This window comes from Poecilia formosa, unplaced genomic scaffold (assembly GCF_000485575.1).
Source record: "Poecilia formosa unplaced genomic scaffold, Poecilia_formosa-5.1.2 Scaffold298, whole genome shotgun sequence".
In the NCBI taxonomy this organism is placed as follows: domain Eukaryota; kingdom Metazoa; phylum Chordata; class Actinopteri; order Cyprinodontiformes; family Poeciliidae; genus Poecilia; species Poecilia formosa.
The window spans coordinates 82,247-95,917 of record NW_006800237.1 but is presented as its reverse complement, the minus strand read 5'-3'; the positions used below and the strand labels follow the sequence as shown (position 1 = coordinate 95,917).

At 38.8% G+C, this 13,671-nt stretch overlaps 2 protein-coding genes across 2 annotated transcripts; one reads left to right on the top strand and one right to left on the bottom strand.

Annotated features, from left to right (window-relative positions):
* Positions 1 to 31: 31 nt before the first annotated feature.
* Positions 32 to 5,110, top strand: LOC103151982 (zinc-binding protein A33). The gene is made up of 6 exons (XM_007572276.2): positions 32 to 3,301; positions 3,452 to 3,547; positions 3,628 to 3,858; positions 3,940 to 3,962; positions 4,040 to 4,158; positions 4,255 to 5,110. The coding sequence occupies exons 1-6, from the start codon at positions 2,915 to 2,917 to the stop codon at positions 4,791 to 4,793; spliced, it is 1,395 nt and encodes a 464-aa protein (XP_007572338.1). The 5' UTR covers positions 32 to 2,914; the 3' UTR covers positions 4,794 to 5,110.
* A 1,181-nt stretch (positions 5,111 to 6,291) lies between these two features.
* Positions 6,292 to 13,361, bottom strand: LOC103151981 (G-protein coupled receptor 183-like). Its single transcript, XM_007572274.2, has 2 exons — positions 9,465 to 13,361; positions 6,292 to 7,605 (listed from the first exon to the last, which is right to left on the bottom strand). The coding sequence occupies exon 2, from the start codon at positions 7,580 to 7,582 to the stop codon at positions 6,617 to 6,619; it is 966 nt and encodes a 321-aa protein (XP_007572336.1). The 5' UTR covers positions 7,583 to 7,605; positions 9,465 to 13,361; the 3' UTR covers positions 6,292 to 6,616.
* Between the last annotated feature and the right edge of the window lie 310 nt (positions 13,362 to 13,671).

The window sequence follows — 13,671 nt, the reverse complement described above, 5'->3', positions numbered from 1 at the left end:
ATATATATTTATAAACATTTGATTCTATATGCATTTCTATAGCTATAACCGGTTTGCTTTTGTTGCAATTAAATAATTACTACAGTGCATGCACTGCAGAAAACATCACGCGGTTAATTGACGATTAATGTTTTTTGTTGCATTTTGCATATTCAAAGCGCTGCAACGATTTCTGATTCGCTGCACGGAGTTCCTTCTGGAGAATTCCGAGAGGACGGATTAGCGGCCGCCGAGCAAGATGCGTCTGCGTGAAAATCTGCACAAATCTTTCCACGACGCAATGGTCCATACATATAAACCTTAAGTACCTTTGCTCCGATCTGGTTTCCGCACTGGCCGGCCTGCAGGTGCACAATCTCGCGCATTTTGGGCAGGGAGATGGGAGGATGGTCGAGTAGGAGCTGGGAATCTGAGCGCCGGAGATACACAGGATGATGGCTCCCTGCTGCAGTCGATTGTGCAGGATTTGTTGCGCCGCCTTTAAGATCCTCTCTACTGGCCTGAAACGGTGGTGCAACCTGACGTCATCGCCATGGTAACCAGAGACTGGAGGAGCCAAAACCCCGTGGAAATGGTGGATAGGATGCGAGGAGCTGCATCACTCCTCTAGATTCTCTCACGAACCGACTGACCCGCTGCAAAACACGGACACGCACACATTGGGCATGCGCTGAGACTGTGGGAGGCAGTTTGATCAGCTGCTCGTTGTTTGGCATGAAATGAGATTAAATGTGTAAACGTGAGTTTTATTTAGAACTTCATTGTATTTCAAAACCATCAAGACTTTTTTTTTTATTTTTTAGGTGGCGTACTGGAACGTTGGCAGGTTGGTGTGCACTGTAAAGGACCCAAGAATCAGCTGATATTATTAATGCAAAACATTTATCTCGCTTGTTCCCTTCAGTCTTATCAAAACGGCACTTTAATTGCTGTTAATTGCCTCTCTAATTTTGCAACTCGGCGTCAGATTACAAAGAGAATGAAATTTGATACATGACTTATTCTGGCCGACTAACTGTGCCAAAAAATAATAAAAAAAGGAAAAAAAAAACCAAAAACAAAAGAAATGTTGCCAAAACAAGTTGATAATGGGAGGGTGACATTGATGTATTATATTCAAAAGTGCTTTCAATGTAGTTTAAAACTTAAGTAGTGTATTCAGCATTCGTCAACTCACATGGTGTTTAAAAGCAACACCAGGTACTGAATTTAAATTAAGCATTTCATATTCATAAAAAGCACAACTATTTAAATGATATAATTAACAACTATCGAACAATCTAAAATGACATGTTCACAGTGTAAAAATGGTCACCAAAACCTAAAAATGCATCCTCTCTTCTAACAGACACTTTTAATCTGAATGCTCTCCGTCTTTAATCTATTTTTGGCTTTCACAGTTACAGGAGAGTGAAAAAGACTAAAGCTGGATAACAAAGAAAGTATAATGTACAGCAGCTCTGAGATTTTGACAAATATTATTAAAATATAAATGTACAATTTAATTAAAAATTAAACTAATGTGCTTGGTGCAAAAAAAATGTGCACAAAAAAAATCCTCTAACAAAGCTGTCTAAGTTTACACACCTTTAGACATCTTGAAGATGCTATGATTTAAGTGATTGAACTCGTTTATTTTCATTTTAGTTTCTGTGTTGATGATTTTCTTATGGTTCATTTATTTGCTTGGCTCTTGCCATTTTAGTGTATCCTTTGTGTTAGTTGATGTGCTTTACATTAGTGTTTCTTTCTATTTACTTTTGATGTCTGTTCCTGTGTTTTCCTTAAGTTCTCTCTGCTTCATTTTTCTTTCACTTCTCCCTTAGTCTGATATTTTGATCCAAAACACATAACTGTCAACGCCAAATTTGGAAAGAGGAAGACAGATTTTTCTTTGCTGTCAGTTACATAGTTAGCTTCATCTTAACCCAAACCCACAATAGTAAAGTCTCATCAAGATGAAATGAAAGTTTCAAAATGGGATAATAAGAGCACAGAGCTAAATCTGAGAGAAGATCTACAGGGTCGACTGAATACAACTGTTTACAAGCAATGTTTTCACAATCTTTTGGACAAAACGTGCAACACTGGTTGACTCAAAGGTGTTTTAATAAAGTATTGGTTAAAGGTTGCAACCAGGAAAATGCAATTTTTAATTTTTTTTATTTAATATCAAAGGATTTTCATCAAATAAATAATTTAACTTGAATTATCCAGAAAGGTGGGAAAAGTTGTATTCATATTGTTTTTTTGTTTTTTTTTTAACGCCACATAAACCTCGTATTTTGCCAATGATGTGAACATTTTTGGATTAGGATTTCAAGCCAATTAATTTCCAAATTCACTCGCCAACATAATGAGGCCACAGTCTGAGCCTAAGAGATAGTTTGGCAACAAAACTACAGTCATTAAATTCACTCATAAAAATAGTTGAACTATTTCAACTACAGCTGAATTATTTTTATCTCACTTTCCTCTGCTCTGATGGCCATTTGCCATAGGAAATTGCTAAGAGCTCCTATTGTAAAACCAGCTTGTTGTTGTCCTGCTTTAAGCCGTCAACACAGATGTCACAACTGAAACGTTCAAATTTATGTCCTGAAAGATCACATTCCAGCCTTGTAGAGAGTTACCAACCAGTTTCAAGTTCCTTCTCAACTGGCCAATGAGGCTTTATTTCCTGTTTGCCAGCCATGCTACATTCGGGACTTTCTCACACTGCTGCATGACTGATGTTACACCCACAGAGGCCAAGCACAGGAAAACCAGGAACATTTGCCTCTTCTCATCAAGAACAATAGATCAGCTTGCAGTTAACACACACTGAGACTTCAGGACGGCGTGTGTCAGAACCAACGCTAAAGAGCTTTCTTTTCTTTAATACTGAGCATTTGACATTCGTAAGGTAAGGGTCATGTCTCTCCCAGAGGAGGATCTGACATGTCCAGTGTGCTGTGACATCTTCAGGGACCCTGTTCTGCTGTCGTGCAGCCACAGCTTCTGCAGGAGCTGTCTGAAGAAATGTTGGGACACAAGGACAAGGGAATGTCCAGTTTGCAGAAGGAAAGCGTCCAAATGCCCTCCTGTGTCCAATTTAGCCCTGAGGAATGTCTGCGAAGCTCTTCAGCAGGTGAGGAGGCAAAACTCTCTGGAGGAGCAGGGGAGGTGCAGCTTGCATGGGGAGAAGTTGAAGCTGTTTTGTCTGGCTGACGAACAGCCCATCTGTGTGGTGTGCCAGGCGTCCAAACTTCATAAAAATCACAACTGTTCCCCGGTTGAAGAGGCACTTCTAGACTGCAAGGTAAGGGGAATAAACAGCCTTTTTGAGAGCTGTTGACAGAATGCGGTTCTTCTAGTCCGTCTTGATTGTCAACCACCGTGTGAGAGAAAGAGACGAGAGAGCAAAAACCCCCGAAGTGATGTCTGCTGACTGGATATGTTTGGCTTTCAGGACAAACTGGAGTTCACGCTGAAAAGCTTGGAAAGCAAACTGGAGTACCTCAAGAGAAAACACCAGACCTCTGCTGACATGTTGGCATACATTAAGGTAATTCACGGTTAAACAGAAAGCAACAATTATTTCCATAAAGAAGACTGAAAACATTAAAACGTGTTCCTGATCATCAGTATCAGACACTGGCCACTCAAAAAAAGATAAAAAACCAGTTTGAGCAGCTACATCAAGCCCTTTGTGATGAAGAGTCGGTCCGCAGAGAAGCCGTGAAGAAGGAGGAAGAGGAGAAGACTGCATCAATCAAGAAAAAAATGAATGGACTTTCAGCAGAAATGCTTTCTGTCGCTGAGACCATCTCTGCCATCAAAACACAGCTCAAAGAGGATGACATGATTATATTAAAGGTACAAAGCCGCACAACGCAGCAGCAATGCCGTTGACTATTAAACACACACTTATCCTTAATGCTGTTTTGTTTCTTTCAGAATTTTAAAGCCACTCAGGAAAGGTAGGCTGCTAGTATTTTAAAACATTAATGTTATAAAATACACATATATTGTAATTATTACTCTGTTTTAATCACAGGGACAAAGATATGGAGGATGATTTAGATGACATGTCCGGTTTACTGTTGGATGCAGCAAAACACCTCTCTAACCTGAAATACAGTGTCTGGGAGAAAATACAGGACAACATTGACTACAGTAAGTATATTTAACAACTGTAAAACAGACGGATTGTCCACCACAAACCTGATTTGTAGGTGATCAATACTCTTTGGCTAATTTTCTGCTTTGTAGCCTCTGTAACTTTAGACCCAAACACAGCACACCCATGCCTCGTCCTGTCCGAAGACCTCACTTCCCTCCATTACTCACAGCAGCCCAGCTGTTGCCCTGACAACCCTGAGCGCTTCCACGTGAGTGCAGAAGTGGTAGGAATGACCTCGCGCAGCTCAGGAAGCCACCACTGGGTTGTGGAAACAGGAAGTAATCAAGACTGGCTCCTGGGCGTGGCCTCATTGTCTGCGCCGAGGAACGCCGAGGTCGCAGCTCGGCCTGAAAATGGTTTTTGGACTTTGTGCTTCCGGGACGGAGAGCTCAGAGCAATGAGCTCGCCGCCCACCCTGCTGACTGTTACAACTAAGCCCAAACAGGTCAAAGTTCAGCTGGATTACAGCAAGGGAACAGTGTCATTTTTTGACCATGAGGACAATTCACTCCTGTATGCTTTCACGCAGACATTCACAGAGCCTTTATTGCCGTATTTTTATACACAGAGTAGTCACCCTCTGAGAATAATGCCAGAGAAGTTGCTTATCACAGTGCTGCGCCAGTAAGTAGGTTTTCTTTCTTTCTTCTTTTTTTTAGTTTTCCTGTTCTCCCAAAACAATGTTCCTAAAGGTCTGCCTTCATTTTACACATTTCTGGACACAAACCCTCATGTTTAAGCACAGAAACGTCCAGCTTTTAGTTCAAACCAACGCCATCCTCTCAAATCCAAGTAAACACTAAACTTTGTTAGGCATTACATAAAAAACTCCCCTTCCCAAATTGAAAACAAGCAGCGTTTTGTAAAAGTATTCACATTTCTTCAGCTTTTTACATATTTTGCCATGCTAATTAAGCAAACATTATAGTATTTTATTTGGATTTTAAGTGGTGCATGATTGTGAAGAGGAAAGAAAAAGAGATGTTTTAAAAATCTATAATTCATTATTAAAAACTGAAGAGTGTGGCATGCATTTTATATTCATTATGCTGTAAAATCACGTTTTGCTGCAGTAACAGGAGCTGGAAATCAAACCTTCATGACATACGTTCGGTTTTCTAACCAGATTCCTCAGTTTTGAGTTGGAACAAATTTAGATAACACTTATGTTAACTTAACATTTATGTTATTGGCTAGGAAAAACATGTGACCTTTAAAAAGCTATGAACCCTGGTTATTCTTCTTTATGAATGTTAGGATGGGATGTTCAGTGGTTTCTACTTTTGTTGCTCCATTGTGATAGCTCTGTGGAAGCTGCACTGACTGCGGTAAACAATACTATGTAACAATTTGCACTAAATGGACACTGAAAGGGCTGTATGAATAGATTTGTGTTTAGGTCAGGAGTTTATGTCTTGTGCATCCAAAGCTACAAGTGGAACTTTAGATTTTATACAAGGACTTAATGTTTTTATAATTGTCAGTGATGGTCTTTAAAAAACATCAGTTGTTTTGCAACATTCGGACTAGAGCTAGGGCTTTTGGTCATTAGTTTGCTAAATAAGTGTTTTTTTCCCCTTTTTCTCTTTAAATAAAACAATCTGTACAAGTTCCCTTCTTCTCAAACTTGACGCTTGAAGGTCCATTTAACATTTAGCTACCCCAAGATCAAAAATTATTATTTGGCTCCTGATTTAGTTCTAGGAGGAACACAAGCTGAGCCAAATATTAAAATATGTGAACAGTGTCAAAATATTTGATATGTTATTTAGAAGATCAGTCCGTGTTTTTTTTTTTTTTTTGCTCATAGGACAGTAATAGAAAATAATGTGATGTATTTCCCTCTTCTGTGTAATTTTGTTGCTGCCTTGTGTTTGTCACCAGTAGTAAAGATTCTTTGTGAAGATCTTGGCTGATTTGTACTATTTTTTATTTTGAGATGTACATGCTTGGGATTAGCTCAGTGAATATGATGAATATGAAGCCAAATTTACATACAAAACAAACAAACAAACAAAAAACCCCACAAAGTGTTTAATTTTTGTTTAGGTGACTGACATCTACTGACCAAAAACATATTGTTGCACAAAACACAATGGCATAGCAAAGGAAAATTTGACAAAACGTCATATTTTAAATGACATCATTTATTTTTTTATGGTTTATTTTCATACACAAGAGGGCGCCAAACCCAAACAATTGACTTGTGAGTAAACTTGATTACATGCCAGTACATTTCAGGTCATAATGAAGTTGTTACAATATCAAGCTGAAATGAATAAACTTATATTATTATATCATTACACATTTTCTCAAAACTGCTTTTTTATTTACTTGACATGAAAAATAAAATTAGATCTAAACACATTTCTAGAGGGAAAAAAAACTCCTTCAGTCTATTTCATTACATTATATTTTGTCTTCATAGTGTAATAATATAGTCTTACAAATCTAAGCTGACGGATTTTGTGTGGTTATATTATTATTTTTTTCTGTGGTGATGCAGGAAGTGAACTTCTTAATGCAAACACCTGGAAGGAAAGGAACCTTCTCCAGACGGGACAAGTAGACAAGTGGTTGGATAGTGCTGCTAATGTTTAGAAAAGCAAAGCCAACGGGCTGCACATAGCAACGAAACACATCGTGGGTGTAATGATCTTCAAACGGAAACAGTGCAACAAGGGGCAAATAGTTGAAAACAATGATACGGAGGATGGAGAGCACCATGTTGAAAGCCTTCTTCTTCATGGGATGCATGTCATCTTTCCCGACGCCACGAGATTTCTTCAGGACCCATAAGATGCTGGCATTACAGACCACCATCCAGGTAAAAGTTGCAAGGACTTCGCCAGTGAACACCTTCTCGAAGTTGGGAAAACCGCCCACCATCTTGGCTGCAGAGTAGGCAAAGGTGAGGCAGAGCACCAGCAGTGTGAGGCTTAATCTGTATTTGATGGGCTTCAGCTGCCCAAACGTGATCGGAAAGAGCACTGCCACAAATCGATCCAGGCAGATGCAAGAAAGAAACAGTGGGCCGCTGGTGTCTTTTACGCCGAAGGAAAACTTAACGGCCAACCAGACCTCTTTGCTATGCCAGATGTAAAGATTTAAAAAATTGAGGGGGGTCATGGTGCCAAAGTAGGCATCCATGAAGGCCAAACAGCCCAGGAACAGGTCCGAAGTGGACGGATCTTTGCGATTGCGGATAAGAATTGCAATGACAAGCAAGTTGGCAGGTATTCCCACGATTACATTGACGATTTGTAAGGTAAGGTCAAACAGAACTCCCTCAAAGTACCTCTCGCAGCCATCGAACACGCTGAAATGTTTAACAGTGGCGTTGACATTGACTGTGGTGTTGCGAGGGACTTGTGCAGAAATAGAGGTTGAGTTAAGTGGCAAGAAGTATCTGTCCATGTTGACCAGCAAAAGCAGTGACTCTGAAAGAGAGAACGGAACAAAAGTCGTGGTTGTTATCCAACTTATACAACAAGAGCGAGAAAGGATTTTTCCGTTGAAGCCCAGAGTTATCTCGATGATTCGTTTCATTCTCTTAGCCTTTTCCCAACTGAGCAAAACTCCAAACTGTCACATCAGACGTGGTTGTTCTTTATTAGTCCCCTTGGGTTGCGATCTCTGAGCAGTCGAGTCTCAGCAGGAACAAAGTGGCTGCAGAGGCAGCTGTTAGACAGTAAAAACATGTTACAAACACCAACAGGACCTCTCCTCAGGCTGTTATTTTGTTATTGTGTCTGTGTGGGCTCTCCTCCGGGAAACACGACTCCCTGAACGAGAAGATGTCTGAGACACTTCAGAGACTCCTTCTGCCATCCTTTCGTAGGAGAATAAAAGAGCATCAACTCTCGGTTTTAAACAGCAAAGGTCATACTTTGCGCGCTGATAATAAATGATCGTAGATGTTCTATGGCTTTTTAAAGGTCAGTCGCTACATGCCATTGTTTCTAAAGCTATTTCTGAAGAAAGAATGCTAAAATGGGAAATAAATGTAATACATTTGAATGATGAAAAGCTGATTTAATATACGAGGGTCACATAGGTTTTGGCTGCAATCTCTGTATATCTTCCTGGAAGTAGGAACACAATCTTCTCTGCAGATTGTCTTTAAAGGTTGAAAACTGTTTGCTGCAGCTCTGATTATTGCTCTGCACACAATCTGAAACTTAAACACTCGCTTAAAGTCATTACACCTGAGCTGCCTCCAGCCATGGACTACTGAGACCACTGCCTGTGATTATTCCTTGCCATCAGGGGACTGATCTGCTTTATCGTGGACCTTTTTTAGCCTCAGCCCCCCTGCGAATGGCGTTTCCAAACTCCCTCTGCTACAGGCCTCACCTCAGGCCAGTCACACTCCTGTGGGATTAATCACACCTGTAGAGGACTGAAGTTTTTAACCAATAAGCTTTTCCTTTGAGATTACAGACAAAGTCGATTGTTTTGTTGTTGTTTTTTCTTCAAGCACATCTTTTGACAGTGAAATAAACAAAGCACATTCTAAAACATTTGGCTGTTTGTTCATCTACACCATGAGGAAATTTGCAATTTTGAAGTTGTTGAAAAAGCCACCTGCGTATAATTCAACTATTTGTGTGCTAGACTTATAAGGGGTAAAGTTTGTGCTATCAAGTTGTAAAAGTAAACTTTAAAAAAAAATGTTTGCAACTGAAACGTTTTCTGCCATAAAAAAAACAAACAAAAACATTTTAAGTAACCATCAATTGTCTATACCTCTTAGGCGAGAGGCAGGGTACGCCCTGAACAGGTTGCCAGTCAGTCACAGGGCAAACAATTTAAAATAATATTCTTTAATTATACCGTAATATGTATTTGAACATGCTTTATTTTCACTGCTGTGTGCTAAATTAATGATGTTGCCTTTATACCTTTAAAACCACAATAAGCATCAACTTCACAAACACTTTCTCTTGATACTGGAACTAACAGTCCCTTATATAGAAGGTGAACAAAAGTTGAAATCCACATGAAAGTAAAAGGAAAAAATGCAATAGCCTCCTTTCGTATGTAAGACCTACAAACTTTACTCATCTTCCCCTTTTCCAGCAGATAATGAAAATAAAATATTTTACTGATCCCAAAGGGAAATTAAATAATAATTGAATTTACTTTATTCTCATAAATTCTAGTAAACAAAGTCAACCTTTAACGGCTTGAATAAATCGATTCTCAAACTCAGTTTTAGTTGGACTTGTTCAGACACTTTTTATGACACAACCATCAAAAAAATACGTAATTGTTGGACTTCAGAGTTTATACTCACCAGTTTGGTATGTTCTTCTATCTTGAGCCCTACGATTGATGCAGGGTGTTGTCCAAAGGCGCTCATATATCTGTTGTCTGGCGTGTCATCAGTTTGACGCCAACCAGTGAGGGAGGAACATTTAGATTTCAAGAGAAAATATGGACCTCTTCAGCAGAGTGCTTTCGATTTTTTTTTTTTTTTTTTTTATGTGGGAAGGTTCTTTGTGTGTCAAATGATGGTTATCATTTTACACTCGTGTGACAAATTTATCTACAGGGCAGATGTTGGCAGTGTCTCTGTCTTGATTTAAATTTTCAAACATTTTCTGCTAATTTCATCAAGGCGTTTGCTGTGCAATGCATGCTTCTGGATCCTCCCTTCCTATTTGAATATTTAGCATATGGACTTTGAACAGATCAGCCCTCCAGATTTCACAGACGAGAATCTGTTTGTTCTTACCCCTCTATTACCAGAGACATTTAGTTAGAAGGCACAGATGGTTTCAGAACATCTCCACGTCCCGGTCATGCATCCAAAAGAGGACGCGGAGCCTTGAAAAAACAGGTCACGAAGGCCGTCTCTGCAGTGACGATTAAGGGAACGGAACAAAAGGAATTGGAGATTTGTGTGTCAGCGGGTATTAGAAGTGATCGTTTCTGAGAGTGGCTAATTGCATTTGAGGCACTGTGTAGGTAAGCAGGACCCAATGTTCTGTTCCCATGTGGGAAGATGAGACAAAACCCACGACGATTGTTGCACTAATGTGTAAATCACACCAGAGAGATGTACAGAAACCAGTGTGAATTGGTTGCATTGGCTCTGTTGTGCCTGAGGGGGCAGTAGTGTACTGTATTTCACATGGATTTTATAATAGGTAAATCACTTCTAAAAGGACACTTTTACAATTTTTTTATGTGATATGTGATGCATATAATCTACAAATGGTCTTGGATTTAGAATCTGTCATCTGGCTCCTCCTTTTCCATTAAAAAATAAGGAAAACAAAGAAATGTAACATAAACATGTAGTTCCGAACTGTCAAACAAACCACAATTTTTTTTGTCAAAGCTTGTCAAATTATACATTCTGTCTTCATTCTGTCCTCTTGTTTCTATTCTACAATAAGTAATTTCTAAAACAATTTCCTTCAGTTTCCTTCTACTTTTTGTTTGCATCCACCTGTCTCTCTCCAACTTCAATATTTACCCCATATTCTTCTGGCCTCCCCCTCAACACAAATGCTGCCTAGCTGGTATCAATAACACCTTGAAGTTACGTAATTATTAAATAAAAACCTTAAAATGTTAATAAAATGTGAGGAAGTTCATCAGATCAGATCAGAAAAGCTATTTCTTTTAGATCAGTGCCCAGCTCTCTGCAAGTTGTTGAGCCATATCTTATACAAATAAAAAGTCACATGTTTATCCCACCCTTGTCTCAGATGCATAAATGTTTTCATTAATTCTGCAAGGCGACATTACGTGTTATAAAACAGAATCAAACTTTTGCATGCATTTCTCTTCGGGCTGTCCAGATGCCGATGCCAAAATTATATTACAAGTTGTTAGTGACAGCGCACAGAAACCACCCACACACAGCGGAAAGCCACACAGAATGAGAAAATATAGGTTAATTTAATCTATTATGATGTGTTTAAAGCCGCAGACATGTTGAAAAGTGTGCAAGCTGTGCAATTTCAATTATCACCCTGATGACTGATTGAATACCAGTTTGTCTGCTTTGGACAAACATTGGGCACAAACACTTGAGACAGTTTGCAGCAGAGATTAGCTTCCAGCCCTGTCAGGTTGAAAGACACACAGCTTCACCCACCCACTTGTGTGTTTGCATTCAGATGTGACGTTAACACGACTGGCAAAACAGGAGAACAAGGTGCAACAGTCCCTTAGCACAAAACCTGGAATTAGGATAAAAATCTTTTTCTTTGTTTGTTTTTAAACAACACATGCATATGCAATGGTTTTAGTGCTTTGTAAATAAAACTGATTGACTATCTCTCTACCAGTAAGTTGTCTGGTAAGGATCCTGCCGACTGCTTTTCTGCTCATGTCAGGCTCATCCGTGTGTTGACAAATGTTTATTGAGATCACATGGTGACAGAAATTAAAAGCAGATGGACATAAACGGAGCAGTAGAAGTTGTTAAATAATCTCATACTGCTGTAAACACATTTCTGTGAGGAATTCTCCAGCGGTTTTCGACTTTGGAGCTTGGAGGATATTTGCCTCTGAAGGAAAGCTTACGTGCAAAAAAGGAAGGTTGGTAGGAAGGCAGCAAATATTAGAAAAGGAAAGGTACAAACCTCTCTAACCATCTGGTTTCACCATCATCAGATCAAATAATCCTGCCAATGCAGAAAAGCATAAAACACACGAAGAAGGAGAGAATGGGATGAGGGGGAAAATGACATCATTAGTCTGTGTTTTGTTCATGACATTTGATGACACATGATAGCTTTGGGGAAATACTTATCAATTTGTATTTGCATCACATTTTTATCCCAATAATTTTCAGAAATTGTTTATGTTCTGCCATTAGAGCAAAAGTCATCATTTAAAGAATACATTTTGTAAGATGTGCAACAATAACAGTTGAAACTAAGCTAATGCTTCGCTGTAAAAACAAACAAACAAAAATGGGACATGGGGTTGAGCTCTCACTTCACTAATTATTACAATTATGCCATTTTAAGTGTGTGGTAATCACCATAATTATGGTTTGCCTGTCTCGAGGCGATTAAACAAACAAGTTTCATTTCGCATTTGCTTCTTAATGAAGTTGATTATGCAATGAAGCAACATGATGCCATGAAGCATTTGTGTGTTTTTCAATGCATGCAAGCCACAGCGACAGGATGAGTCTCTTTATTTGATTCAGTATCTGAATGAATACAGAGTGTTTGAAAGTGATTTAAAAAAAAAAAAAAAAAATCAAGCTGCCTGAATTTTGTCATTGACGTATGAAGAGGCAGAACTTTCATAAAAAATAACGACGCAGGCAGTTCTGCCTCGGCATTATTTGGTTTGTGCTGTCTGTAATGTGCAGGTGATCTGGAGAAAATATACAAGTTCAGCAGACAAATCAGGTTTCTGCCAATACCTGGTATCTCTGTTTCAACTCAAGTCAGAGGAATTGGATATTTAACCCAAATTTCGCCAACTTCGGTTTCTCCTGAATGACAGCACTGACCAGTAAGGGTTTGTTTAACAAAATTCTTGAGAATTAAAGTTTATAAGGGTTTTTTAATTTATTTTTTTTTTCTGCTTTTCACCGTCTCAGTCATCAGCTGAATTAAAGTATCCAATATGGAAAACCATTATTAAACAGGGACAATTTTCAGACACCAATAAATTAGTTTTGTATTCTTCCAACTAAAACCATCTTTATTCAGCAGAAGTCATTTTAAGGCAATGTTATTAAGAACGTTTTTCAATCAGGTTTTAAAGCACGTCTCTCAACTGAAGCGTTTTAAATTATCTGTGGCCTTTTCACCCTGGAAAATGTGTCTATGTTAGTGCTTTTAGACACCAGAGATGCTTTTGACATGGAAGCTCACAACTTTCTTTTGTCAAGTCTGTTGTTGGGATTTATCAAACTGCATTGCAATGTCTTAAATCATATTTGGGAGACAGAACTTTGACGTGAATAATTTCCTTTTAATGATTGTTTTAATATAATTTCTCATACTTTTTTTTTTTACAATTATTTGAATTATCTGTTCATCACTATCAGCCGAAAGCCCAAAACAAAACTAATTTGAATAATAATATTAAAATTAGTATTCAAATTAATAATTGAACATATAAAATTGTATTTGAAGATTTTCTGAACAAATTCCCAAAACTAACAATCCCCAACAGATATGAAAGTGGTGGGTATCTGACAGTTTTTGGCATCTGTCTATCGCAGTGGTTCTCAATGCTGCCCTGCATGTTTATGGTGTTTCCCTTTTGCCCCACACCTGACCTGAATAAGTGTGTGATTAACAGGCCTCTTCAGCACTTCATGGCATGCAGAGGAGGTCGTGCAATCATTTGAATCAGGTGTGCTGGAACAGAAAAACATTTAAAATATGCAGGGCCCTGAGGACCGAGATTGAGAAACACTGCTCTATTGAAAGCTATGAGCACTTTAGACTCCACTGTTGATATTTTGCTTCCTATCTTTGGCTTGCTTTGTCAAAGTGAAGTGAGGAAAAACAGAT

What these genes read in the sequence shown, in the direction of transcription:
- LOC103151982 (XM_007572276.2), top strand. Translation starts at nt 2,915, where the DNA reads ATGTCTCTCCCAGAGGAGGATCTGACATGTCCAGTGTGCTGTGACATC. An exon ending in AGGCACTTCTAGACTGCAAG is followed by an intron (nt 3,302 to 3,451) that starts GTAAGGGGAATA and finishes TTTGGCTTTCAG; the next exon opens with GACAAACTGGAGTTCACGCT. An exon ending in ACATGTTGGCATACATTAAG is followed by an intron (nt 3,548 to 3,627) that starts GTAATTCACGGT and finishes CCTGATCATCAG; the next exon opens with TATCAGACACTGGCCACTCA.
- LOC103151981 (XM_007572274.2), bottom strand. Translation starts at nt 7,582, where the DNA reads ATGGACAGATACTTCTTGCCACTTAACTCAACCTCTATTTCTGCACAA.